The sequence below is a fragment of the Trachypithecus francoisi genome, unplaced genomic scaffold (genome assembly GCF_009764315.1).
Source record: "Trachypithecus francoisi isolate TF-2019V2 unplaced genomic scaffold, Tfra_2.0 Lachesis_group15, whole genome shotgun sequence".
In the NCBI taxonomy this organism is placed as follows: domain Eukaryota; kingdom Metazoa; phylum Chordata; class Mammalia; order Primates; family Cercopithecidae; genus Trachypithecus; species Trachypithecus francoisi.
In genome coordinates this window covers 110,974,943-111,002,566 of record NW_022681460.1, presented here as the reverse complement: position 1 = coordinate 111,002,566, position 27,624 = coordinate 110,974,943, and the positions used below count along the sequence as shown (strand labels likewise).

General features: G+C 51.0%; 1 protein-coding gene across 2 annotated transcripts in view; it reads right to left on the bottom strand.

Annotated features, from left to right (window-relative positions):
• Positions 1 to 4,847, bottom strand: part of ADCY9 (adenylate cyclase 9) — a 158,806-nt gene extending 153,959 nt beyond the window's left edge. Inside the window, exons 1-2 of one of the 2 annotated variants that reach the window (XM_033235915.1) lie at positions 4,136 to 4,847; positions 2,198 to 3,933 (exon numbers count right to left, since the gene is read on the bottom strand). In XM_033235915.1, coding sequence (XP_033091806.1) covers positions 2,198 to 3,890 — 1,693 coding nt within the window. In that variant the 5' untranslated portion in view covers positions 3,891 to 3,933; positions 4,136 to 4,847. The remainder of the gene's footprint in view (positions 1 to 2,197; positions 3,934 to 4,135) is intronic. The other variant, XM_033235914.1, reaches the window with a different exon arrangement.
• Positions 4,848 to 27,624: the final 22,777 nt, after the last annotated feature.

Here is a 27,624-nt window from a genome sequence, read left to right as displayed (position 1 = left end):
GTTTCCAAAAGGGCCAGGAAGTTGTGTAGACATGCTCTATTCCTGGAGTCCTATCCACAGAGGTTTGCAAAATGAGCTCAAGAAAACAAAATCATGGTCTCAGGGAAACAGCTACAGGGAAGAATATCACATTTTAAAAATCAGCAGCTTGGCTAAGCCTTCTTTCTTCCCTACTCCCTACAGTACTGAAACTTTTATAAATGTACAACGTACACAAATGTCAAGAAAAGTTAATTTACCAAATTTACACTATTTGAGGTTTAAAAACACACACACACACTCTCTAGTATTTTTTTCTTTCTTTTTTTTTATTGCCTCAGTGTCTGAGTCCCTGATCTATAAACTTAAAATAAAACTACTCATAAATTCACAAAATAGGTATTCAATGACTTGGTAATTTCCAAATAATTACACCCTTTTCATTTTTGAAATTCGAGTAATACAGCATACAAAGTACAGCTCACAAAACTGTTCTCATTGTCCTGTGGGCCAACATATTTAATTTAACGTACTGCCGCCCAGCTCCACCGTCCCACAGTCCCCAGGACAGAGCTCACAACACCTGGGCCCTAAAAATGCCAAGGTGTCAAGCAGGGGTTACACCCACAGCCCCATCCACTGACACCTTCAGGCTCAAGAGCAAGTGCCACCACTCTGAACAGAAAGAACTTGTCACGGCAGCATCTTTCAAGTGAACGGCAAAGTGTAGTTTCTGACCTCGTCAACATAGTCCTGAAAGCGCTCTAGGTTATGGGAATTCTTGGTGAAAATAGTTTTCGTCTACATCCATAAAATCTTCATCAGCAAAGTTAGCAAAATAAAGAAAAATCAGAAGAAAGATGATGTTCCCCTGCCAGATAACAAATACATAAAAGATACAGGAGCTCAGATCCCAAGCCAGAGAAAGAGAATGCCAATTGGGCATACAGGATGATCTCACACCAATGACCTATGCAGGCCCTACCTCAACCACTGGCCGCCTCTGACTGACATTATCACTTCTGCCGTCTCTGACTGGAGCTATTCACTACTTCTCCTTCCGAGGATTCCCTTTCCTGAGGCTGTTCACTGTGTAAGTATGCAGTGTAGGGAGGCCACAAAATACAGTACAGCTTAACAAAAGCAGGCTTTAAAAAAAATCAGCGTTATTTTCTCTACATACTTCCAAAATAGATGTTCCCCTCAATCCTGAAGATTTTGCTAAAACATAAGGGCTGTTTAAAAAGGAGGAAGGAGGGGAAGAAACGTAGCAGATTACTTAAAATCCTTCTTTTTCGTCCTACTTATTTTAACATCATTTTTCAGATCTCAAAGACTTTTGTCCTGTATTAGAAAAAAGCAGCAGCCCAGTAAAAACATCAAGAACGGCAATAAGGAGCTTGAAACCAGGGACCAGGCACCAGATCCAAACCTGAGAAGATGAGGGAGGAGAACACCAGTTCTTCTGTGGGTACGTTTCTCCCTTCCACATCACCTGGTGGCTGCAGAAGCTCAATATTCTAAAATGCCTGGTTCTTCACTTAAGGCAAATACTGTGATAATAAAATATCCTTAAACAAATGACGGCTGAAAGCTGAAAATGCAAACTTTTTTAAAAAGACCTAGATAAAAGGCAGTGTGCACTCAGAGGTAAGTAACTCCGTCCAGTTCTCCAGAGTCCTGCAGGACTGCGCCGACTTCCTAGCCCTATTTTGAGGACAAGCAAAGTGAGGCCCAGAGAGGAGAAAGGTTTTATTCTCCACGTTTTCACAAAAAGGGCACAGAGAAACATTTGGATGGGACTTTGGGGTGACCAAATGAAATGCAAAGGCAATTTCCTTAAGTGCTAAAAAGTGCTGAATGCTGAACGGCTCCATACCCTTACGTTCACCAGACGTACCCTCCCGCCCCCGTATTTCAGCCAACCAGTGGTTATGCACGTTCAAAGTTCTCCTTCCTTCTACAGGTCGCATCTAGGTCATGTCTGCACAGCGTCCCTTTCTGCAGTGCGAAGAGATCTGTGATATCTGACCCGCTGGAGGAAAGTCACACTGACCCTGAGATCCCCCCTGGGAAGGCATTCTGAGATACATGAGCTGCCTCTACACACTGAGGTTGAATGTGTGTGTGTGTGTGTGTGTGTGCGTGTGTGTGTGTGTGTGTTTTAATACAACCAGGATCGGGGAGAGGGGATACCGAGATAAAGAAGTGCACATACCTTTCAACTGGTCAGCAACCACGCTGTGGCCCAGCCGTTCGGTAACTTTCCCGTCTTCCATTTCGTACCGGTCATCTAAGTATTTTGCAGTGGCCTCAGAAATGTGAACTTTGCCAGCCACTCCCAGCTGCTCCATGAGATTGGCCAGGTTCACATCGTTGGACCACACATCAAATTTAAACCTCCTCATGCCCAGGATGCCGCACAGGACGGTACCCGTGTGCACCCCGACTCGCATGTTCACCATCTCCTTCTTCTCCTGGCAGAACTGCTCGATGGCCTTGATCATGCCCAGGCCCATCTCGATGCAGCAGTAGGCATGGTCGGCCCGGGGCTCGGGACAGCCCGCCACGCAATAGTAACAGTCTCCCAGAGTGCTGATTTTCTCACACTTGGTTTCCTCACACAGGCGGTCAAAGCGACCAAACAGATCGTTCAGGAGACCCACCAGGGCGTGGGCGGACTTGTTGGCACTCATCTTGGTGAAGCCCACGATATCCGCAAATAAAATACTGACTTCTTCGATCTGCTGCATCTTGAAAGGGCGGAAGGCTATAGGCGCTTTTTGGATGGAAGACTTTTTCTTCCTGTTCTTGGGGCTCGAGGTGGCATGCCTCTTGACAGAATTCTCACTCTCCTCATCCCCCTGCTTCATTAAGTCATCGGCTATGATTCTTGGCATCACGGAATGAATCATCCTCTCTTTGAGGGCTTTTTCCACTTCCAGGTCCTTCCCGTGCATAATGGATTGCCCCACCTTGAGGAAGGTGCTCCTGGACCTCACCTGGGACATGATGAACAGGTGGACCCCGACGGCGTGGATGCAGCCGTGGAGCAGCGCCCTGCTCAGCAGCTCCCAGTGCAGGGCCCCGGCTCCGGGCGAGGGGAAGCAGGCTTCATCCCGGAAATGGTAGCCAAAGGTCTCGAAAAGGACAGAGTAGGCCACCCCCAGACACAAGCTCAGGTACAAAGGTAAGTGCATGACGGTATAGAGCAAAAAGAGCACTTCGATGCACATGGAGAAGCTCCCCACTTGAGATAAGCAAGTTTCTGTGGGCTGGGCTGTGGCTGTAAGGTTGGAGCTGTCGCCGCGTCCTGAGACAGGCGTCAAGACCTGGAACTGCGCAGCCAGGGTCAGGGCGAACACTAGCAGGGTGAGAGCCAGCGAGGTCCACGCGTAATGCCGGGCGTACAGCTTGGTGAAAGTAAACAGAAAGAAGCCCACACACACCACGAGGAAGCACAGCGCGGGGGCGACCATCACGATCAGTCTGGATCTCATGTGGACCGCAAAATAGATGCTCCACAGAAGGCAGGCGAAACCGATGTAGAAGAGCGCATACCGGAACCGGCGCTGGGTCTGCGGGAAGCAGCGCTCCAGGCAGGCCTCCTCCAGGTTCACCGAGTCGAACTTGGGGTCCCACCAGCGGCTGGAGGCCCTCTCGAACAGCTGGGGCAGCTTCTTCTGCCTGCGCAGCCGGCCTCCGCCGCCCACTCGCCGGGGGACGCCCCCGGAATCCCCGGAGCTGCTGCAGCTGGAGGAGATGCTGTATTTGCAGTGCTTGGGGTGGCTGTTGGAGGACAGCTGCTTGGGGTTGATCTTGACGCGCACGCTGTTGCTGTCCCCGCTGGAGTCGCAACTCACCTCGGTGCTGTGGTGATGCAGCAGCTGCTGGTGGGGCGGGGAAGCCATGTTGTCGAGTCCCGGGGCCTGCCCGGGCCGGGGTCACCAGTACCTGCCAGCAAAACGGGGAGAGTTAGCTGCGCTCCCACCTAGGCATGCACATCTGGAGGCCGGGAACCTGCTCCCGTCCTAGGTGGCGGCTCCAGCACGCGACTTGGACAGGCACCATCTGCTCCCCGAAACTGTGGATCCCGGCTCAGCCGTACCCCCACCGCCCCCACCTTCGAGGCGGACGAGAACCGCTCGGGACGGACCTAGAGCGCCCGGGGGTCCCCGCCGCGTGGCCGCCGTGGGTCCAGGACCGCTGTGCTCGCTCGCTTTCCGCGCCGCTCGCCCCGAGGGTGGCCTCCGCGCCGCGCGGCTTCTCCTCCTTGCGCGCTCGTCTCCTCCAGCTGCGGCTCCGGAGGGAAGTTCAGACCTTGAGCGCTCCCAGCCCTGCGAGCCGCCTGCGCACAAACAACTCCGCCGGCGGCGCGGAGCCCTCCATCCTGCAGGAGCCGCGCTCCGATGCGTCAAAGGCGGCGCGCGGCCGGCCCCGGCCCCAACCCGGAGCCGCGAGCTTCGGCGGGCGCCCCCGGCCCGCGCTCCCCGGCCGCCTCCCGCACTCCGGGCCGGCCCTGCCCGCGGCGGCGGGCGCCGGGGGTGGGGGCGCCCCGGGCTGCGAGTGCGCGGAACCCGTCGGCGCGGCCCGTCTAGCGGGGCCTGCTTCCCCTCGAGCGCGCCGCCGCCCCCGCCGGGACCGCCGCTGTCCCGGGACCGAGCGCGTGGAACCACTGACGCGGGCCCCTCGCCGGGCGGCGGTGCAGACACTGCCGCAGAGCCGGGCTCCCGCGACGCCAGCCGGGACGCCCGCCCGCCCGCGCCCACGCCGGGGGCAGCCTCCCAGAGCTAGAGATGCGGCCGCCGCCGCGCCCGCCGCCGTGTCCCCCGCGGCCGCTGCCTCATGTCGGAAGAGCCGCGGCCGCCACCACCTCCGGCCCCTGCCCCGCCCGCTGTCACTGACAGACGCGCGCCCGCGCCGCCCCTCGCCCCGCCGCAGCGCGCACGCGCGGCCCGCGCACGCCGCCGCCGCCTCCTGGCCCCGGACACGCGCACGGGCCGCGCGCTGCCCCGCCTTGGTGCGCGCGCTGGGCTCAGGGCTGCGGGGCGGGGCGGGGCGCGCACTCGGCTCCGCCCTCCGCCCCGGGCGGCGCCGCTCCTCGGCCGCGCGCTGCGTACTCTGCGGGCGCTCAGGGCGCTGCGGGCCGGGCCTCTCTGGGCGCCCCAGAGGCCGCTCGCTGCATGGGGTCACGGCGCTGCGGAGAGACCTGAAGGCGCGTGCCGTGGAAGGGAGCCGCTGGGCGCAACGTTTGGGAAATCAAAATGTTGCCTTACCACTCGGCACACCTTTGGGATAAATCGAAGTTTCCAACCGTTGGATTTCCCTCCCGGGAGGCTCCCTTTGCTCTGTAAGCAATGAATGCGGGCCCCGAGGCACTCGGCCTGCCCTGGACCTGCTCACGGGGCGACCTTCGCGGGCCAACCCTCCATAGCTGGGCCCACCGACGACCACGTTCCCCCTCCCCAAGGGGAGTTTCCCTTGCTGTCCTTAAGCCCTTCTCCCCCTCCTCATGAACTACTGCTTTTCCTTTTACGCAAATGAGACTTTCAAAGGCGTCCATGTCCCATAACAGCAGTTCTTCATTGGCCTCCATAAACATTGCCACGTGTAAATAGAATTCTATTCTCCCTAGCATGCAGACCCCGACCCCTTCTCCCCACACTCCGCAGTGCCTCCTGCCAGTCACGGGGCTCTCTTCCATCCCCTCCGTCGCCTCCCAGGCCCAGCGCCAGGGCCCACACCAGGTCTCACTGTTGAATTAGAAAATAAAAGTAAAATGTGGTCTGCCCATGCAGTGGAATATTATTCGGCTACAAAAAAGAATGGAGCACCGATGCGTACTGCAGTGTGGAGGAACCCGGGAAACATTATGCTAGTAAAAAAAGCCAAACACAAAAGGTCACATATCGTATGATTCTATCCAGATGAAGTGTCTCGAATTGGCAAATCCATAGAGGCAATACAGATTGGTGGTTGCTGGGTGCTAGGGGAGGAAGATAAGGAGCTTGGGGTTTCCTTTTAGGATGATGAAAAAGTTTAGAAATGATCCAACAGGATGAATCTACATAGTGTCCTTGAATCACACTTTAAAGTGGGTTTAAGAGGCCGGGCGCAGTGGCTCAAGCCTGTAATCCCAGCACTTGGGAGGCCGAGACGGGCGGATCACAAGGTCAGGAGATCGAGACCATCCTGGCTAACACGGTGAAACCCCGTCTCTACTAAAAAGTACAAAAAACTAGCCGGGCGAGGTGGCGGGCGCCTGTAGTCCCAGCTACTCAGGAGGCTGAGGCAGGAGAATGGCGTGAACCCGGGAGGTGGAGATTGCAGTGAGCTGAGATCCGGCCACTGCACTCCAGCTTGGGCGACAGAGCGAGACTCCGTCTCAAAAAAAAAAAAATAAAGTGGGTTTAAGCCGGGCGCGGTGGCTCACGCCTGTAATCCCAGCACTTTGGAAGGCTGAGGCGGGCGGATCACCTGAGGTCGGGAGTTCGAGACCAGCCTGACCAACATGGAGAAACCCCGTCTCTACTAAAAATACAAAAATTACCTGGACGTGGTGGCATGTGCCTGTAATCCCAGCTATTCGAGAGCCTGAGGCAGGAGAATTGCTTGAACCCAGGAGGCGGAGGTTGTGGTGAGCCAAGATCGCACCATTGCACTCCAGCCTGGGCAACAAGAGTGAAACTCCGTCTCAAAAAAATAAATTAATTAAATAAAGTGGTTTAAATGGTAAATGTTATGTTGAGTGTATTTTACTACAACAAAGGAGGAAAAAACTAAAAGTAACATATTGCTGTGGTATTCCTGCAGAAGTGTGTAATCTCAATCAAATCACAAGAAAACACCAAACCCCGATTAAGACCTGTTCTACAAAGTGATCAACCAGTACGCATCACAAGTGTCTTTGGACACTTACGAGACATGAAAGACAAAGACTGAGAAACTGTCACAAACTAGGAATCGTCCCTAAGGGGATAGATACAACAACCAAATGGAACATGGGATCCTGGTTGGGAACATGCAACAAGAAAGGACAGTGGCAGGAGAGCGGGCAAAATTCACGTGAGATCTGCAATTTAGTTAAAAGCATTGTACCATTGTTAATTTCCTGGTTCTGATCCTCTTACTATAGTTAGGTAAGACGTTAATATAAGGGGAAGCTGAGCCCGGTGCAGTGGCTCACACCTGTAATCCCAGCACTTTGGGAAGCTGAGGCAGGCACACCACCTGAGGTTAGGAGTTCAAGACCAGCCTGGTCAGCATGGTGAAACCCCGTCTCTACTAAAAATACAAAAATTAGTTGAGCGTGGTGGCATGCGCCCGTAATCCCAGTTACTCGGGAGGCTGAGGCACGAGAATCACTTGAATCCAGGAGATGGAGGTTGCAGTGAGCCGAGATAGTGGCACTGTACTCTAGTCTGGGCGACAGAGCAAGACCCCATCTCGGGGAAAAAAAAACATAAGGGAAGCTGGATGTAGGATATAGGGAAACTCGCTAGTATTTTTGCAACTCTTCAAGTCTAAAACTATTTCAAAATAAGTTTATCTAAACATTTTAAAAATAAACCTTTAATGAACATCAACTCTATGCCAGGCACTCTCACATATGAGGTTCAGAAACGCGTGGTGCTTCACAGGCATTTGCTTAGTAAATGGGATAATAATAGTGAACTATCATTGACAGAACATGTCATAAATGCCAGAAACCACTGGACATTTTCACCTGTGACACATTTGGTCATTGCCGCAACCCTCTGAGGTAGATGCTATTGTCCCTTGTTTAAAGATGTGAAATGAAACCCAGGATTGAAGAGAAACGGATCCTAGGTTTCCCACTAAGGGTGATGAGTTCAGATTGAAAACCAGATCTCAGACTTCTGAGGCCATGATGCCCTATGTGACCCTGGCACTACCCTCTGCAAGCCTCACGATGGCCCAGCACAGACTGTACCCGTCTCCTCCATCAGCCAAGCTGGAAGGGAGTCCCTCAGAGCCAGGGCTCACAGCTTCCATCTCCCCTCGCTGGCTGCAATGCTATGCTCCCCGCTTCCTGGTTTGCTGAAACCATCTGAAAGGTCGCCTGTCTGCACTTTTCTTCTCCTCCCCAAATCTTTTGCGGTGACTTGTGTGTTTGTAAATTGGTCCTGTTGGATTTTTAAACACAAGTAATGATCATACTCACCTCCCTACTTCTCTGGAAACAATTCGGCCACTTTCCCTGCTATTGAAACTGCTGTTGAAACCTGTAAGCTGGCAACGCCTCTACAGTCTCCAGGTCAGAGTGTGTATCATGCCATCAACCTCGGGGGACTGGGGATGTGGTGCCTGGCACTGTGTGTCAGGCCCTGGAGGTATAAGGATATGCCATCCTTATCTTTGTTTTCTTTTTTTTCTTTTCTTTATTTTTTTTCTTTTTTGAGATGGAGTCTCGCTTTGTCACCCAGGCTAGAGTGCAATGGTGCAATCTTGGCTCACTGCAACCTTTGCCTCCCGGGTTCAAGCAATTCTCCTGCCTCAGCCTCCAGTGTAGCTGGGACTACAGGCACCCGCCACCATGCCTGGCTAATTTTTGTATTTTTAGTAGAGACAGGGTTTCACCATATTGATCAGGCTGGTCTCGAACTTCTGACCTCATGATTCGCGCGCCTCTGCCTCCCAAAGTGCTGGGATTACAGGTGTGACCTACCGTGCCTGGCTGTCACCCATATCTTTAAGGGGCTTGGGAACGATGTCCAGGGGAGGGATTGGGTTAAGAAGATGGGATCAGTTAGGCCGTCTGAAGGACTGGATGTGAAGCAGAGTTCTATAAAGGAGGTTAACCATCTTCTCATAGTGCCAGGATCCAAAGGGAAGTCACCGGAGGGTTCTGGGTTCTCTCCTTGACCTCCCAGAAGCATAAAGGTACCTGATCCACAGAAGACATGGGGCAGATGCAACAGCTTTCTTCAAACATCCAATCCAGGGTGCTGCCAAATCCACAGAGATTTTCTTTTTTCCATCTGTGATGTGTACAGAACTCCCACCTGGACACAGTGGGAATCAGAATGTGTCCATGCAAACTCTGCAAAAGCTTGCAGAACGCCTTGCCGGCCTCAGTGTCTCCTGCTCACCCTCCCTCACATGCAAATTCACATGATGGGTGAGGACCTTGGCTCCAGGATATCAGAGGTCAGACTGGGTGGCAACCATGATAGGCTTTGAGATAAGTTGCCTAACGATTGAGCTGTAGCCATTCTCATCACACCGGCCCCTGAGGACTTGGCAGTGTCTACGTGATTTTCATTTGTCAGGTAGACAACAATCTTGGAGCACCATCTGCTAGAAGATGGGATTCCCTGCTATTGCCTGATCATGCATCCAAAGCTGCAGTTATAAGCTTTGAGTCTTTTTCTCTTTCAGCTGATGAGGGTGAGTGTGTAGGAATGTACCCACTTTTTTTTTTTTTTTTCGAGATGGAGTCTCACTCTGTCGCCCAGGCTAGAGTGTAGTAGCATGATCTCAGCTCACTGCAACCTGCGTTTCCCAGGTTCAAGCAATTGTCCTGCCTCAGCCTCCAAAGTAGCTGAGACTATGAGCATACGCCACCACACACAGCTAATTTTTGTATTTTTAGTAGAGGAGGGGTTTCACCATGTTGGCCAGGCTAGTCTTGAACTCCTGACCTCAAATGATCCTCCTGCCTCAGCCTCCCAAAGTGCTGGGATTACAGGCGTGAGCCACGTGCTTAGCCTGTACCCACATTTTTTCCCACGCAGGAGAATGGCGTGAACCCGGGAGGCGGAGCTTGCAGTGAGCTGAGATCAAGACCTCCTTGATCCTGGTGGTTGTTCACAAGTCTCCAGCAGCTGCCTTCATATTGACAAGAGGATCAGGCGTCTCAGCAAAGCAAAAGATCTTTTGGAGAAGATCACCAAAATACCTCGCAGGTGCCTCCATAACCAGGTGTATTCCGTCTAGCCACAGTCATAGATTCTAAATCCAGCTGTGCCCAGTTCAGAGGCCAATACATATTCATTGAATGACTGCATATGGGAGTTATATTAATATATTTTTATTTTTTTTAAATGGGTTCAAGCAATTCTCCATCTTATCCTCCGAGTAGCTGGGAATATAGGCATGCGCCACCACACGCAGCTAATTTTTGCATTTTTTTTTTTTTTTTTTTTTTTTGAGAGTGGAGTCTCACTGTGTCGCCCAGGCTGGAGTGCAGTGGCCGGATCTCAGCTCACTGCAAGCTCCGCCTCCCGGGTTCCCGCCATTCTCCCGCCTCAGCCTCCGAGTAGCTGGGACTACAGGCACCCGCCACTGCGCCCGGCTAGTTTTTTTTGTATTTTTAGTAGAGACGGGGTTTCACCGTGTTAGCCAGGATGGTCTCGATCTCCTGACCTCGTGATCCACCCGCCTCGGCCTCCCAAAGTGCTGGGATTACAGGCTTGAGCCACTGCGCCCGGCCTAATTTTTGTATTTTTAGTAGAGACAGGGTTTCGCCGTGTTGGCCAGGCTGCTCTCAAACTCCTGACTTCAAGTGATCCACCTGCTTCCACCTCCCAAAGTGCTGGGATTACAGGCGTGAGCCACCGCACCCAGCCGGCAATCACATTTTAAGGTAAGGAGGAGCCTATTGGTGGCCCCAACCAGATGAGCTTATTTGAAAGAGCAGATGGGAAGATTCGAAGTAAAGCATGGTGTCTGTCACTCAGCTTTGCCACCCGGCGCAGGTCCTGCTGGAGCTTCTGTCCCATCCTGTGTGGAATAATGGTGAGGAGCCCAGGATTGGGTGTAGGAAAAACTATGCAAGAGCTGTGAAGTGTGTTGAACAATGTCCCCTCAAAATTCATGTCCACCAGGATCCTCAGAATGTGACCTTATTTGGCACACATACTTAGTTAAGATACCGTTGTACCGGACTACATGGTCCTAAATCCGATGGCTGGCATCATTTGAAGAAGAGGAACCAAGCACTGTGGCTCATGCCTATCCTTAAGGCTTTGGGAGGCCAAGGCAGGAGGATCACTTGAGCCCAAGAGTTTGAGACCAACACAGACAACAGAGTGAGCCCTGCACGGTTTTGTTTTGTTTTGTTTTGTTTTGTTTTGTTTTGTTTTGTTTTGTTTGATGGGGCCTTGCTCTGTTGCCCAGGCTGGAGTGCAGTGGCATGATCTTGGTTCACTGCAATGTCCTCCTCCCAGGCTCAAGTGATCCCTCCACCTCAGCCTCCCGAGCAGCTGGGACCACAGGCATGCACCACCGTGACTGGCTAATTTTTGTATTTTTAGGGAGACAGCGTTTTGCCATGTCACCTAGGCTGGTTTCAAACTCCTGGGCTAAAGCGATCCACCTACCTTGGCCTCCGAGAGCGCTGGGATTACAGGTATGAGCCACCGCACCCAACCCAAAAATGTTTTTTTTTAATTAGCTGGGTGTGATGGCACGCACCTGTGGTCCCAGCTACTCAGAAGGTTCAGGTGGGAAGATCACTTAACCCAGGAGTTCAAGGGTGCAGTGAGTTGTGATTACGCCACTGTATTCCAGCCTGGGCGCCCTGTCTCAAAATAAACAATTAAACTGAAAGCCAGCGTGGTGGCTCATGCCTGTAGTCCCAGCACTTTGGGAGGCTGAGGCAGGTGGATCACGAGGTCAGGAGATCGAGACCATCCTGGCTAACATGGTGAAACCCTGTCTCTACTAAAAATACAAAAAAATTAGCCGGGCAAGGTGGCGGGTGCCTGTAGTCCCAGCTACTCAGGAGGCTGAGGCAGGAGAATGGTGTGAACCCGGGAGGCGGAGCTTGCAGTGAGCTGAGATCCGGCCACTGCACTCCAGCCTGGGCGACAGAGTGAGACAGAGTCTCAAAATAAAAAATTAAAGATAAAAAAAGAAAAAGAAGAGGAGAAGACACAGAGACACAAGACATGCAGGGAAGAAGACAGATAAGACAGAAGATATATAAAGACAGGGGCAGAGATAAGAGTGATGCAGCCACCAGCCAAGGAACCCCAACCGGTCCTGGAAGCCTCCAGAGGCCAAAAGAGACAAGGCGGGATCCTGCCCTAGAACTTTCAGAAGAAACGTGGCTCTGCGGACACTTTGATTTCATACTTCTGGCCTCTAGAACTGTGAGAGAGAGAAATAAGAGAAATGGGGCCAGGCACAGTGGCTCACACGTGTAATCCCAGCACTTTGGGAGGCCAAGGCGGGTGGATCACCTGAAGTCAAGAGTCTGAGACCAGCCTGGCCAACATGGAGAAACCCCATCTCTACTAAAAATACAAAAATTAGCCAGGAGTGGTGGTGGGCACCTATAATCTCAGCTACTCGGGAGGCTGAGGCAGGAGAATCACGTGAGCCCGGGAGGCAGAGATTGCAGTGAACTGAGATTGTACCACTGTGCTCCAACCTGGGAAACAGAGCAAGACTCCGGCTCAAAAAAAAAAGAGTAATGGAATTTTCTCGTCTCTACAAGAAAATGAGAAGAACAGCCCAAGAAACCCAGCATCCAAATAATAGTTTCAGAAAGAAGAGGGAACACAGAAGGGAGAAACTACTGAGGAACCATTCAAGAAATGTTTTCCTAAATGAAGGAAGTGATCGAAAAGGACCAGCAAGTGGCCAACACAATGACTGGAAATAGACCCACACCAAGACACAGCGCGGCGCAACTTCAGAGCTACAGAGAGCTACAGGGAGAAGTTCCGGAGAGAAAAAGCAGGTTTCAAACAGAGGGTGGAGAATGAGCATGACACCTGGACGCAACCATCTGGGGATGGGGAAGGGGCGCAGACATGTAAATCTGCCAGGATGATTCTCATAATCACGTGTTCTTCCGAATAACCAGGCCAGGTCATTCTGCAGGGGATCCCACCCCTGTGTCACCATCTGCTGGTATTTTTCTTTGGATTAATTAGTCAGATTTTCCAGAGAAGACCCTTCCCGCCTGCTGCCACTCAGCGGAGAGGGGCAGGAGGCTGGAAGTCTCAGCCTTCAGTATCAAAACCTTCGCTTAGCAAACCATCATTAGGGATAGCTTCAATCCTATTGGTGTGCTGCCAACCTTTGCCCTGAAGTTCTGTGGCCGTCACTTAAAGACAGGGCTGGATCTACCATGATGAACCTGAACTTCCTTGGAAGCACCCCTCTGTAGCCAGCATGGGAGAAACTTGCAGGCTTGTTAGGAAGATGTATGTTTGTTTTAGCCACAGGGTAGTACCAAAATATCATTAACATTACTCAAAAATAAGTTTACTGGTTGTGTGCAGTGGCTCATGACTGTAATCCCAGTACTCTGGGAGGCTGAGGAGGGCAGATCGCCTGAGGTCAGGAGTTCAAGACCAGCCTGGCCAACATGATGAAACCCCATCTCTCCTAAAAATAACTAAAAATGCAAAAGTTAGCTGGGCATGGTGGCACACACCTATAATCCCAGCTACTTAGGAGGCTGAGGCAGGAGAATTACTTGAACCCAGGAGGCGAAGGCAGCAGTGAGCCGAGATCATGACTCTGCACTCCAGCCTGGGTGACAAAGGGAGACCCCATCTCAAAAAAACATAAAATAAGTTTGTGAGCCAGACAGATATGATTGCAAGGCCAATAGATTTTTTTTCAAACATAAAAACTCCAGGAGAAGCCAGGCACGGTGGCTCACGCCTGTAATCCCGACACTTTGGGAGGCCGAGGCAGGAGGATCTCTTGATCCCAGAAATTCCAGACCAGCCTGGGCAACATGATGAGATCCTGTCTCTATAAAAACTTCAAAAATCACTCGGTCATGGTGGCACATGCCTGCAGTCTCAGCTGCTCAGGAGGCTGAGGTGCGAGGATAGCTTGAGTCCAGGAGGTAGAGGCTACAGTGAGATGTGATTGCATCGCTGCACTCCAGCCTGGGTGACAGAGTGAGACTTTGTTTCAAAGAATACAAATAAAATCAATAAATAATAAAAGTCTTATTGCTCTTGGTAGCCATAAGCTTACGGTTTTCTAGGTATCATGTTTTCATTTGGAACAGCACCCACATGCTCTCAGACGCAGCCATGAGCAGCTGTCCAGGAGGAGGGGACAGTGGGTCCGCATTCTGTATTCTCTCTGGTCCCTCCCCATCTTGGGGTGTTTAGGCAGGGGACTGCTTTGGCAATTGGTAGTGTTGCTGAGAGACACACATGCTGCTGGAATACATCACTGGGCGTCTACGCTGTGAACTCAGCCCCGAGGAGTGTGCAGTTCACGGACCTTACTTCAACACTCTGAGTCAGTCTGAGAGAAGCGTTCTCCCTTCCCAGCATGTAGCGGGTTCCAGGGACGAGGTGAGCAGGGGCAGGAGGTGGAAGCTGGATGGCTTCCCAGCTTCTTCAGGGCCAGGTCTTCATTCGTGTGGCTTCACTATCGCATTTGCAGTGCTTTCCCAGAATATCTCACACATCCATGCTCAAACGTAAGTACAGGAATGAATCCGTAAGGCAGATGGGACTTACTGCAAACTTTCTGCAAGGACCCCATTTGACCCCTCTGCCCTTCGTAACCTAGGGCACGCATCATCCCATTTGGAGGGAACCTTAAGGCCATCACGGCTGGAAATGAAACCGAGAGTATCTCAAAGTAGCCTCAAGTCCAAGCCTCGTTCTACATCTCCAAAGGCCTAGGGGATTTGGGGCCTTGACGGGAAAAATCAAACCCCTGCCTCACACCACCATGCCCAGGCACTGAACGCTTCACTGTCGCTCTCTCTGGCTCAGTCCATGGGAGCCGTGGAAGGAGAGGTATGGGACTCTGAGTTTCCACTGTGTTGACACAATCCCTTCTTACTCCAAAGAGCTATTCAGACCAAAAAGAGTTGACTAGGGCTTGCAAGGTCTATAAGTTTTTTCTAGTCAATCTAATGCTTTTTTTTTTTTTTTTTGAGACAGAGTCCTGCTCTGTTATCCAGGCTGGAGTGCAGTGGCATGATCTCGGCTCACTGCAACCGCTGCCTCCCAGGTTCACGCCATTCTCCTACCTCAGCCTCCCGAGTAGATGGGATTACAGGCGTGTGCCACCACGCCCGGCTAATTTTTGTGTTTTTAGTAGAGATGGGGTTTCACCATATTGCCCAGGCTGGTCTCGAACTCCTGACCTCGAGTGATCTGCCCGCCTCGGCCTCCCAGAGTGCTGGGATTACAGGCATGAGCCACCATGCCTGGCCAACCTAATACTTTTTGGGCCTTAATTCCCTGATAAAAACTGGAACTCTACTTTTAGGCTATGTCTAAAATACTTTAGGGACTCTCAAAATAGCTTTGTATTGATATTGAAAAAAGAAAGTCTGAGTTCTAGGAATGACAGCTGAGTACCACAGAGTTCTTCCTAGACCCCATTCTCCACCCCAGCCCTTCAGGTAGATTAACCCAATTTAATGAAACAAATCCTGATTGTATGTTGGCTCACTGCAATGTGGGTGACAAAGCAATGTGGTAAATTGCTGAATACTATGTCAAAGCAATGTCGTAAATCACTGAATACTACAGATAAATGTAAAGCTAACTTGCTTTCCTATGTATAATATTGTTTAGCCTTAAAAAGGAATGGAATTCTGACATGCTATAACACGGATTAACCTGGAGGACATTATGCTGAGTGAAACATGCCAGACACAAAAAAACACATACTATACGATTTCTCTTATATGAGGCACTTAAAGTAGTCACACTCACAGAGACAGGAAAGAAACTGCTGGTTGCCAGGGACCAGGGTGGGGGTCATGGGGAGTTATTTAACCAATAAAGAGTTTCAGGTTTGTAAGATGAAAACAGGTCTGGAGACAGATGGTGGTAATCACTGCACAACAACATGGATATACTTAATGCCACTGAACTGTACACTTAAAAATGGTTATAGACCCGGCCGGGCGCGGGGGCTCACGCCTGGAATCCCAGCCCTTTGGGAGGCCAAGGCAGGCAGATCACGAGGTCAGGAGATCGAGACCATCCTGGCTAACACGGTGAAACCCCGTCTCTACTAAAAATACAAAAACTAGCCGGGCGAGGTGGCGGGCGCCTGTAGTCCCAGCTACTCAGAAGGGTGAGGTAGGAGAATGGCGTGAACCCGGGAGGCGGAACTTGCAGTGAGCCAAGATCACGACACTACACTCCAGCCTGGCAGAGCCAGACTCTGTCTCAAAAAAAAAAAAAAAAAAAAAAGAAAAGGTGCAGTGGCTCACGCCTGTAATCTCAATACTTTGGGAAGCCAAAGCAGGGCGGGGGGGCGGGGGGGCGGGGGGGTGCCGGGTATCACTTGAGGCCAGGAGTTCAAGACCAGCCTGGGCAACATGGTGATGAGACCCCATCTCTACAAAAAAAAAAAATTTTTTTTTTGAGACTGAGTCTCACTCTGTTGCTCAGGCTGGATTGCAGTGGCACAATCTCGGCTCAGTGCAACCTCCACCTGCCGGGTTCAAACAATTTCTGGCTAATTTTTGTATTTTTAGTAGAGACGGGGTTTCGCCATGTTGGCCAGGTTGGTCTTGAACTATGTTGGCCAGGTTGGTCTTGAACTCTTGACCTCAAGTGATCTGCCTACCTCGGCCTCCCAAAGTGCTAGGATTACAGGTATGAGCCACCACGCCTGGCTAAAAAGTTTTTTAAAAAATTAGCCGGGTGTGGTGGCATGCACCTGTGGTCCTGGCACCTCAGGAGGCTAAGGCAGGAGGATCACTTGAACCTGGGATTTTGAGGCTGCAGTGAGCCGTCATCACACCTCTGCATCCCAAGTTGGGCGACAGAGTGAGACCCTGTCTCAGAAAAAATGTTTTAATGGTTATGGTGATGGTAAGAGCAGAATTGTATCCTTCCAAATTCCAGATGACAAAGTCCCCAACCCCGGTACCTGAGAATGTGACCACATTTGGAGATAAGGTCTTTGAAGAGGTGATTAAGTTAAAATGAGGTCATTAGGATGGACCCTCATTCATTATGACTGTTATTCTTTTTTTTTCAGATGGAGTCTCACTCTGTTGCCCAGCCTCCGTCTCTCAGGTTCAGGTGATTCTCCTGCCTCAGCCTCCCGAGTAGCTGGAATTACAGGCTCATCCCACCACGTCTGGCTAATTTTTGTGTTTTTAGTAGAGACGGGGCTTCACCATGTTGGCCAGGCTGGTCTCGAACCCCTGACCTCAGTTGGTCCACCTGCCTCAGCCTCCCAAAGTGCTGGGATTACAGGCATGAGCCACCGCGCCTGGCCTATGACTGGTATTCTTTTTTTTTTTTTTTTTTTTGTGACGGAGTCTCGCTCTGCCACCGAGGCTGGAGTGTGGTGGCACAATCTCAGCTCACTGCAACCTCTGCCTCCCGGGTTCAAACGAGTGTCCTGCCTCAGCCTCCCAAGTAGCTGGGACTACAGGCATACACCACCACGCCTGGCTAATTTTGTATTTTTCATAGAAACAGGGTTTTGCCATGTTGGCCAGGCTAGTCTCCAACTCCTGACCTCAGGTGATCCACCCAACTCAGCCTCCCAAAGTGCTGTCTGTGCCCAGCCTATGACTGGTGTCCTTTTTTTTTTGAGACGAAGTCTTGCTCTGTCACCCAGACTGAAGTGCAGTGGCATGATCTCAGCTCACTGCAACCTCTGCCGCCCAGATTCATGCAATTCTCCTGCCTCAGCCTCCCAAGTAGCTGGGATTACAGGCACGTGACACCAAACCTGGCTAATTTTTGTGTTTTTAGTAGAGATGGGGTTTCAGCATCTTGGCCAGGCTGGCCTTGAACTCCTGACCTCATGATCCACCCATATGACTGGTATTCTAATAAGAGGAGGAAATTATGGACCAGGCACGGCGGCTCTAGCCTGTAATCCCAGCACTTTGGGAGGCAGAGGCGGGCAGATCACAAGGTCAGGAGTTTGAGACCAGCCTGGCCAACATAGTGAAACCCCGTCTCTACTAAAAATATAAAAATTAGCCAGGCATAGTGGCGAATGCCAGTACCTGTGGTCCCAGCTACTGGGGAGGCCGAGGCAAGAAAATCACTTGCACCCGGGAGATGGAGGTTGCAGTGAGCCGAGATCAAGCCACTGCCCTCCAGCCTGGCAACAGAGCAAGGCTCTGTCTCAAGGAAAAAAAAAAAAAAAAAAAGAGGAGGAAATTAGGACATACACAGGCACAGAAGGAAGATGATGAGGAGACACAGGGAAAAGACAGCCATCTACGAGCAGAGGAGAGAGGCCTCAGAAGAAACCAACCCCATCCACACCATGCTGTCAGCCTTCTAGGCCCCAGAACTGTGAGAACGTACATTTCTGTTGTTTAAGCCGCTTCATCAGCAATACTTAGATCCGGCAGCCCTAACAAACTAATCCGGTGGTAAACCTTCTGGTATGTGTGTTTTACCACAATTAATAATAGGCTGGGCATGGTCGCCTGTGCCTATAATCCCAGTGCTTTGGGACATAAGGCAGGAGGATTGCTTGAGGCCAGTTGAAGACCAGCCTGGGCAATGACACAAGATTCCATCTCTACAAAAATATTTTTTCTTTCTTTTTGAGACAAGGTCTCTCTCTGTCTACCAGGCTGGAGTGCAGTGTGGCACCATCTCGGCTCACTGCAACCTCTGCCTCCCGAGTAGCTGAGATTACAGGTGTGTGCCACCACGCCCAGCTAAATTTTTTTTTTTTTTTTGAGATAGAGTCTCAGTCTGTCACCCACGCTGGAGTACAGTGGCACAATATCTGCTCACTGCAACCTCAGCCTCCTGGGTTCAAGCCATCCTCCCAACCTCAGCCTCCCAAGTAGCTAGCATTACAGGTGTGTGCTACCATGCCTGGCTAATTTTTTTTTGCATTTTTAGTAGAGATGGAGTTTCACCGTGTTGGCCAGGCTGGTCTCAAGCTCCTGACCTCAAGTGGTCCGCCCACCTCAGCCTCTCAAAGTGCTGGGATTACAGGCATGAGGTACTGCACCTAGACTAAAAAATTTTAAAAAATAAAAAACAGGTAGGTGTGGTGGTTTCTGTCTGTAGTCCCACCTACTCAGGAGGCTGAGGCAGGAGGATCACTTAAGCTCAGGAATTGAAGGCTGCTGTGAGCTATGATTGCACCCCTGCCCTCCAGCCTGGGCAACAGAGCAAGACTCTGTCTCTAAATAATAATAATGAAAAAAAAATCACAGGCCTAAGAACATGCAAGTGGAAAACAACCAACACCTGCCTTCCTAGACCGCACAGACTTCCCACAGCTCAGAACAGAGCAGGCTATCGTGAGTGTTATTAGAAAGGGACCGGGGCGGGGGGGCACAGAAAGACAGGAGGTTCATGTGGACAGAGCAGATTTGGAAAAGCATCTTTGGTACAGGAAGGGTGAGAACGGTGTCTTGAAAGAGGTGGTAGGACCCTGCCAGGCAGCCATGGCGCTAAGAGGGAAGAGTTCCAGAAAGAAAGGCACTGAGGGCCAGGGAGCAGGGTGCATTGTGAGAAACAGCACGTGGTGTGGCCTGGACAGATAAGTGGCCAAGCCAGCAGATACAGGACTAGATAAGCAGGCCAAGGGGTCGGTGGGTAGGGCCAGGCTGAAAGGTCAGGATGAAAGTCATTCCATATTCTGCCCCATCATGCAAGGAAAGCTTTTTATTTATTTTTATTTTATTAGTATTTTATTTTTTTACTTTTTTTGAGACAGAATCTCACTCTGTAGCCCAGGCTGAGTACAGTGGCACGATCACGGCTCACTGCAACCTCACCTTTCCCAGGCTCAAGTAATCCTCCCACTTTAACTTCCTGAGTAGCTGAGACTGCACCTGCACACACCATGCCCAGCATTTTCTTTTTTTTGAAGAGGCATGGTCTCACTATGTTGCCCAGGTGGTCCTCCCACCTCGGCCACCCAAAGTGCTGGGATTACAAGTATCAGCCACTGCACCTGGCCTGAGAAACACTATTTTTAAATTTCTACTTCCCGAGCAGGGTTGGAGAGCATGGGACTGCGCCTCCCCTAAAGGCGCTTGCCAGTGCAGTCCTAGCAATCGCGTCCTGCTCCTTATCTCCTCCTCCGGCTCCCTGGAGTCCTTGCAAGTCAGTCTCAGGCTGAGTTTCAGAAACTTGTGGAGGGCCGGGTGTGGTGGCTCACACCTGTAATCCCAGCATTTTGGGAGGCCAAGGCAGGTGGATTACCTGAGGTCAGGAGTTCCAGACCAGCCTGTCCAACATGGTGAAACCCGTCTCTACTAAAAATACAAAAATTAGCGGGGCATGGCTGGCATGCACCTGTAATCAAAGCTATTTGGGAGGCTGAGGCAGGAGAATCACCTGAGCCCGGAAGGAGGAGGTTGCAGTGAGCTGAGATGGCACCACTGCACTCCAGCCTGGGCGACAGAGTGAGACCCTGTCTCCAAAAAAGAAAAAGAAAAAGCTGTGCAGGATATTAAGCACTTCAAGACGAAGCCAGCGTATGATGAAATGCTGTCCTCTATGGACGCTACACACCAGTGACTGCGGGCAACATCAATACACAGTGGCCCAGGATGCTGGACTTCAAGGGCAAGGCCAAGTGAGATCCCTGGAACGCGCTGAAAGCGGCTGCCGAGGAAGATCCCACGAAAGCTAAAGCTTACGTCAACAAAGTAGAAGAGTTAAAGAAAAATTTCAGAATACGAGAGACTGGAATTGGTTGCCAGCCATGCCTTTGTCCTAAACTGAGACAATGCCTTGTTTTTTTCTAACACAGTGGATGGTGGGAACAAGGGGAAAGAATCAGCTAACCCAGCCTCAAGGCTACTCAGGATAAAGTTCTAACAGATTACGGGCTGAAACGATTACTGACCTTCCCTGAGTAGTTTTTATCTAAGATCAATTAAAAGTGCATTTGTGGCCGACTGCAGTGGCTCACGCCTGTTATCCCAGCACTTTGGGAGGCTAAGGCAGGTGGATCACCCAAGGTCAGGAGTTTAAGACCAGCCTGGTCAACATGGTGAACCTCGTCTCTACTGAAAATACAAAAATTAGCCGGGTAGGGTGGTGGGCGCCTGTAATCCCAGCTACTAGGGAGGCTGAGGCAGGAGAATCGCTTGAACCTGGGAGGCAGAGGTTGTAGTGAGCCAAGATTGCACCACTGCATTCCAGCCTGGGCGACACAGCAGGACTCCATCTCAAAAATAAAAATAAAATGTATTTGTTACTTTAAATTTAATTTTTTTTTCTACTTCCACTGCACAGTCATTTTTCTGGTTCTCCCAACCACACCCCTCACCCTGCACAATTACCCCTCTTGCATGTACCTCTCTCGTCATGAATCTTCAGGGATGGCAATATGAGGTTCTTGGGATGGGATTCATCACGGGAATAACTCCAAGGAAAGCTGCCAGGTGAGGCTTTCATTCACTTCCCCAAGATGAAAAAGCTCATCTCTCGCCTGTGTTCCCCTCTCGGTTTGGACCTGCGTCTGTTATTTACCACCATGCAATTTAAAATTAGGTGCGTGTCACCTGAGGCTCTAACAGCTGGAAGGCAGTGATTCCCTCAGGTGGCACATTGATGCCACCTGAGGGAATAATCCTGGGTAAGTAGTCCCAACAGGGCTCAGAGGTTCAGGCTCGTCCCACACGGGGTGCAGGAAGGGCCGGCAATGGGGCAGCCTGGCTCCTGGGCTCTGGGGCTTCAGTGCAGACTGTCTGCACTTCAGTGTCCCTCATCATACCTGCTACCAGAAGCCCATCGGTGACCACAGTTGGAGAGAGGGAAAGCCACACGAAGCAAGAAGCAGCTGCAAAATCATGCAGTGCTGAAAAGGGAATGCCTGTTTGCAGTTTCGTTCTCCCTGGTTGAGAGCCAACTTTCTGTAGTAAACACAGTTCAAATCCTGGTAAAATCCAAAGCCTGGAAGCCACCTTTTCCCACCTCTTGTAAAGCACAAGTCAAATCCTGGTAACATCCAAAGCCTGAAACCACAAAGGCGCATTCACAGATGCCAGGGTGCAACACGCTGGGACATTGTATTATGCGAAATCATCATACAAACACTCTGGGCTTTTGAAAAAATGGCTTGCAAGAGGGTTGCACCCAAACTCTTGGGCCAGGCACAGTGGCTCACGCCTGTAATCCCAGCACTTTGGGAGGCTGAGGTGAGGAGTTCACTTGACATCAGGAGTTCAAGACCAGCCTGGCCAACATGGTGAAACTCTGTTTCTACTAAAAATACAAAAATTAGCTGTGCATGGTGGCAGGTATGTGTAATCCCAGCTGCTTGGGAGGCTGAGGCAGGAGAATCACTTGAACCTGGGAGGCGGAGGGTGCAGTGAGCTGAGATCGCGCCACTGCGCTCCAGCCTGGGCAACAGAGTGATACTCGGTCTCAAAAAAAAAAAAAAAAAAAAAGAGCCCAGGCGTGGTGGCTCATGCCTATAATCCCAGCACTTTGAGAGGCTAAGGTGGGTGGATCACCTGAGGTCAGGAGTTCAAAACCAGCCTGGCCAACATGGCAAAACCCCTTCTCTACTGAAAATAGAAAAAATTAGCTGAGCATGTAATACAAAAAATAAGCTGAAAATACAAAAAATTAGCAGGTGCCTGTAATCCCAGCTACTTGGGAGGCTGAGGCAGGAGAATTGCTTGAACTCAGGAGGCAGAGGTCGCAGTGAACTGAGATTACGTCATTGCACTCCAGCCTGGGCGACAAAGCAAGACTCTGTCTCAAAAGAAAAAAGAGGGTTGCACCCAAAGTCCTGCGAGTCTCACAGTAGTCCTGCAAGTAAGAGGACAGGACAAACCAGCCCCCTCGGACAGACAGATGCAGGCTCCGAGACTCAGAGCCAGTGTAAATGCCTCCCGGAAAGTCACAGCCGTCCCATGATAGAGGAGGAATCTGGGGCTCGAACCCCAGGTTTCTATCCCAGTGTTCCTCTCTGCTTGACCCTTAGAATAATAACCACCATTTATGGTCACTTACTCTGTGACAGTCATTTTCCACTTATTATTTCCTTCGATCCACAACCACCCAATGAGGAAATCAAATTTAGCCAACAAATACTAGAGGAAGCATTGAACTCAGGTGTGTCCTTGAAGGCTGCCTTCTAATCAGCTGCATTAATTACTTCTCTTTTTTTTTTTGAGACAGAGTCTCGCTCTGTCACCTAGGCTGAAGTGCAGTGGCACGATCTTGGCTCACTGTAACCTCTGCCTCCCAGGCTCAAGCAATCCTCCCACCTCAGCCTTCCAAGTAGCTGGGACCACAGGTGCACACCACCACGTCTGGCTAATTTTTTGTATTTTTGGTAGAGACAGAGTTTTGCCATGTTGGCCACTCTTAAAAGGACACCTGTCATTGGATTTAGGACCCACCCAGGTAATCACATCTCGAGATCCTTAGGCTAATTATATCCACAAAGACCTCATTTCCAAATAATCTCATATTCACAGGGACCGGGTTTAGGAATTGCACACGTCCTTTTGGGGGAATACTGTCCAACCTGATTCAGGGACGAAGCAGATTCGGGCCTACAGCACCCCCAGTCCTCAGGGGTAGCTGCCCCTGCCACAACCCTAGGAAGGGTCAGGCCTGGGGCAGGCAGGCAGGCAGTGGGAAGCAGAATCAGCCCTGGGCAGGTCTGGGCAACCCGTCCATCCAAGAATCAGAGAACAGGGCCAGCATGCTGATTCCCTGGGCAGCAAGTAGGCAGAACGCAGGGCCAGGCAGGGCAGAAATCAGTGGTTTGTGAGGCTCAGGGAGGTCGAGAAAAGCAAGCAAAGCCCAGAGAGCTAGGGCAGCACTGCCAGGACAGTGCTAACATCACATTCCTGGGCTCCTTAAGTCTCCCGAGAAGGTGGAAATCGTGGAAATTGCGTTAATCGCCTCTGCCGAGGCCAGGCCACGGTGCCCTGCTGGGGGCTAATCTTGTGTGACCCCCTCAGACCAGAGCTGGGCTTGCTCCTGGTTTGGTATCCGCTGGAGCTATAAGGGCCGGGGGTTCACAATGCCTTTTGCAGGAGGTATGACCTCAGCAGTACCCAGCCAGGGACAGTGGCCATTCAGGAGTGCCCAGGCTTCCAGAGTGATAGAGGTCAGAGGTGCCTGGCTACAGGCAATTCTGGGCTTCATTTAAATGCAACAAACCCATTATCTGCTCCCAGCAAACAGGGAAGGAGGATAAGATGTAGGCATCTTATAGATAGGTGAAGAGAAAGTGCCTCCAAAACCTGCAAGTTAGAAGACAGCTGGGAGCCAGGGATTAGATAAGCGGAAGGAGTCCCTGCGGGTTCTGGAAGAGGACTGTGTGCAGCTAAAGCAGCGGGCTCTGCAGTGGGAGTGCCTGGCTTCACACCTTGGCTCTTCAGCTTGCTGTGCAACCTTGGGATAGTTACTCAACCTCTCTCAACCTCAGGTCTCTTCCCTGTCAACCGAAGACCAAAATAGAACCTACATCATAGGGCTATTATGAGGATTACATCAAACAAGCCAAAAAAAGCACTTCACACAATTCCTGGTATGCCGTAAATACTCAACTAACACCGGCTTATTATCAACCAGCCACACTGGAGGGAAGCCTTGAAGGAGGGTGTGGTTTTATGTGTCAGCTTGACCAGGCTATGGTATTTGGCTGTTTGGTCAAACGCCAGTCCGGATGCTGCTGCGAAGCTATTGTTTTAGGTGTGATTAATTAATATTTAAATTAGTAGACTCTGGGCCGGGCGCGGTGGCTCAAGCCTGTAATCCCAGCACTTTGGGAGGCCGAGGTGGGCGGATCACAAGGTCAGGAGATCGAGACCATCCTGGCTAACACGGTGAAACCCCGTCTCTACTAAAAAATACAAAAAAAACTAGCTGGGCGAGGTGATGGGTGCCTGTAGTCCCAGCTACTCGGGAGCCTGAGGCAGGAGAATGGCGTAAACCCGGGAGGTGGAGCTTGCAGTGAGCTGAGATCCAGCCACTGCACTCCAGCCTGGGCGACAGAGCGAGACTCCGTCTCAAAATAAATAAATAAATAAATAAATAAATAGACTCTGAGTAAAAGAAATCACCCTTCACCTTGTGGGTGGGCTTTATCCAATCAGTTGAAGGCCTTAAGAGAAAAGACTGAGGTTCCCAGACAAAGAGATTCTGCCTCCAGGCTCAAGGCTGCAGCATTGGCTGGGTGCGGTGGCTCATGCCTGTAATCCCAGCACTTTGGTAGGCTGAGGTGGGCAGATCACCTGAGGTCAGAAGTTCAAGACCAGCCTAGTCAACATGCTGAAACCCTGTCTCTACGAAAAATAGAAAAATTAGCCGGGTATGGTGGCACACTCCTGTAGTCCCAGCTACTCAGGAGGCTGAGGCAGGAGAATTGCTTGAACGTGGGAGACAAAGGTTGCAGTGAGCCAAGATCATGCCACTGGACTCCAGCCTGAGTGACAGAGTGAGACTCCGTCTCAAAAAAAAACACAAAAAACCAAGACTGCAGCATCAGCTCTTCCCTGAGTCTCCAGCCTGCTGAGCTGCTGTACAGATTTCACACTTGCCGGCCCCCCAATCCCACGAAACGATTTATTTATTTAGAGACAGGGTCTCACTCTGTCACCTAGGCCAGACTGCAGCAGTATGATCATAGCTCATTGCAGCCTTGACCTCCCAGGCTCAAGCAATCCTCCTGCCTCAGCCTGCAGAGTAGTTGGGACTACAGGTTCATGCCACCATACTCAAATAATGTCAAAATTTTTTGTAGAGATGGGGTCCCATTATGTTGTATAGGCTGGTCTCAAACTTCTGGGTTCAAGAGATTCTCCCATCTCAGCATCCCAAATTGCTGGGATTATAGGCATAAGCCACTGCACCCAACTGACAATTCCTTTAGGTAGGTAGGTAGAGGATAGGGATGGATGGATGGATGAATGGATAGATGGATGGATGGATGGTTGGTTGGATTGGTGGTTGGGTGGATGGTTGGTTGGTTGGATTGGTGGGTGGGTGGGTGGATGGATGGATGGATGGATGGATGGATGGATAGGTGGGTGGGTGGATGGCTGGCTGGCTGGCTGGATGGATGGATGGACGGTTGGTTGGATGGGTGAGTCGGTGGATGGATGGATAGGTGGGTGGATGGATAGACACATATAGATCTAGCTAGCTATCCATCTATCTGTCTACATATCCTATCAGCTCTGTTTCTCCACAGAACTCTAATATAGTCAGATTAGTGGCCAGAAGACACAAGGACAAATGTCCCAGGCAAAGCCCAAGAGCGTGGGCTGTGCTATGGAGGATCAAGCAGACCAGTGAAGCCACCTGGCACAGGGCGCAAGAGAAGACATCAGGAAATGAAGCAGAACTGCAGGTTGCAGTCATGGTGCAAGGCAGCTCAGCACCCAGCTGGAAGCCTTTGGAAGATGGAGAGGCAGAGAGTGAGCTTAGGGCTGTCCTTGAGGAAGAGGCGTGCACAAAGCCAGCCATGCACACTCCCCAGCTGTATCTGCTGCCAAAGCAAAACCAGGACGGCTGTAGAAATTTGCTTCAAATGAAGAAAGCTGTCCCTCGACAGGGACAAATGATGTCACGCACAAGTGCAGAAGCAGACCACATTCCTGCCACACCACGGCTCAAAATCACAAGGCAGAAACACCTGAGAAGAGGGGAAGGCCTGAAGGAGGAGCCGAGTCTGCCCAGGTTCTCCTTTGGAATCTGGGTGTGGCCGCCCTACATGGGGATCTGGAATGTGCCGTGCTGCAAAGTGAATTCCTGGTGCATTTTTGAGGCTCAGGTGATCCCGAAGTTATGGCTGTCGTGAGAGAGCAGCACCCTGCTGACAAAAGGTTCTGGAAGGTGGGCAGTGCAAGCAGGCTTCATCCACGAGACCTGTTCACAACCTGGTGCTCAATGGATATTATCCCCCCCAGAAGTTCTAGGAGCTGCCCTTGGTTAGTGAGCCTGGCTCAAACACGGCAGCTAAATGGCATCACTTGCCAGGTCACATGGGCAAATGGCCAGCGCCTTGTTCCTGGAGACAAGGCGGAGTCATTCAGTTCTTTTGCTGTTATTGCTAGAGACGGAGTTTCACTCTTACCGCCCAGGCTGGAGTGCAATGGTGTAATCTCAGCTCACTGTAACCTCTGCCTCCCGGGTTCAAGCGATTATATTGCCTCAGCTTCCTGAGTAGCTGGGATTATAGGCACCCGCCACCACACCCGGCTAATATTTGTATTTTTGGTAGAGATGGGGTTTCGCCATGTTGGCCAGGCTGGTCTCAAACTCCTGACCTCGTGATCTGCCCGCCTTAAGCCTCCTAAAGTGCTGTGACTACAGGCATGAGCCACCATGCCTGGCCTAATTTTTGTATTTTCAGTAGAGATGGGGTTTCACCATGTTGTCCGGGCTGGTCTTGAACTCCGACCTCAGGTGATCTGCCCACCTCAGCCTCCCAAAGGGCTGGGATTACAGGCTTGAGCCACTGTGCCCGGCCTGGAGTCATTCAGCTCTAGGGGCTTCTGTCTTCCTTATTAACAGGCTTTGCGCAGGGAGCAGGAGTTCTGCCTGCCCTTTCTAATGGCTGGTGCAATTGTATCATTCCTATTGATGACTGCATAATATTCCACTGCATGGATAGGGCACATTTTGTTTATTCACTCATTTGCTGATGGAAATTTGGTTTGTTTCACCTTTTGGCTACTGTAAATATTACTGCTATGAACATGCATGTATAGATATCTGTTTTAAGTCTCTGCTCTTT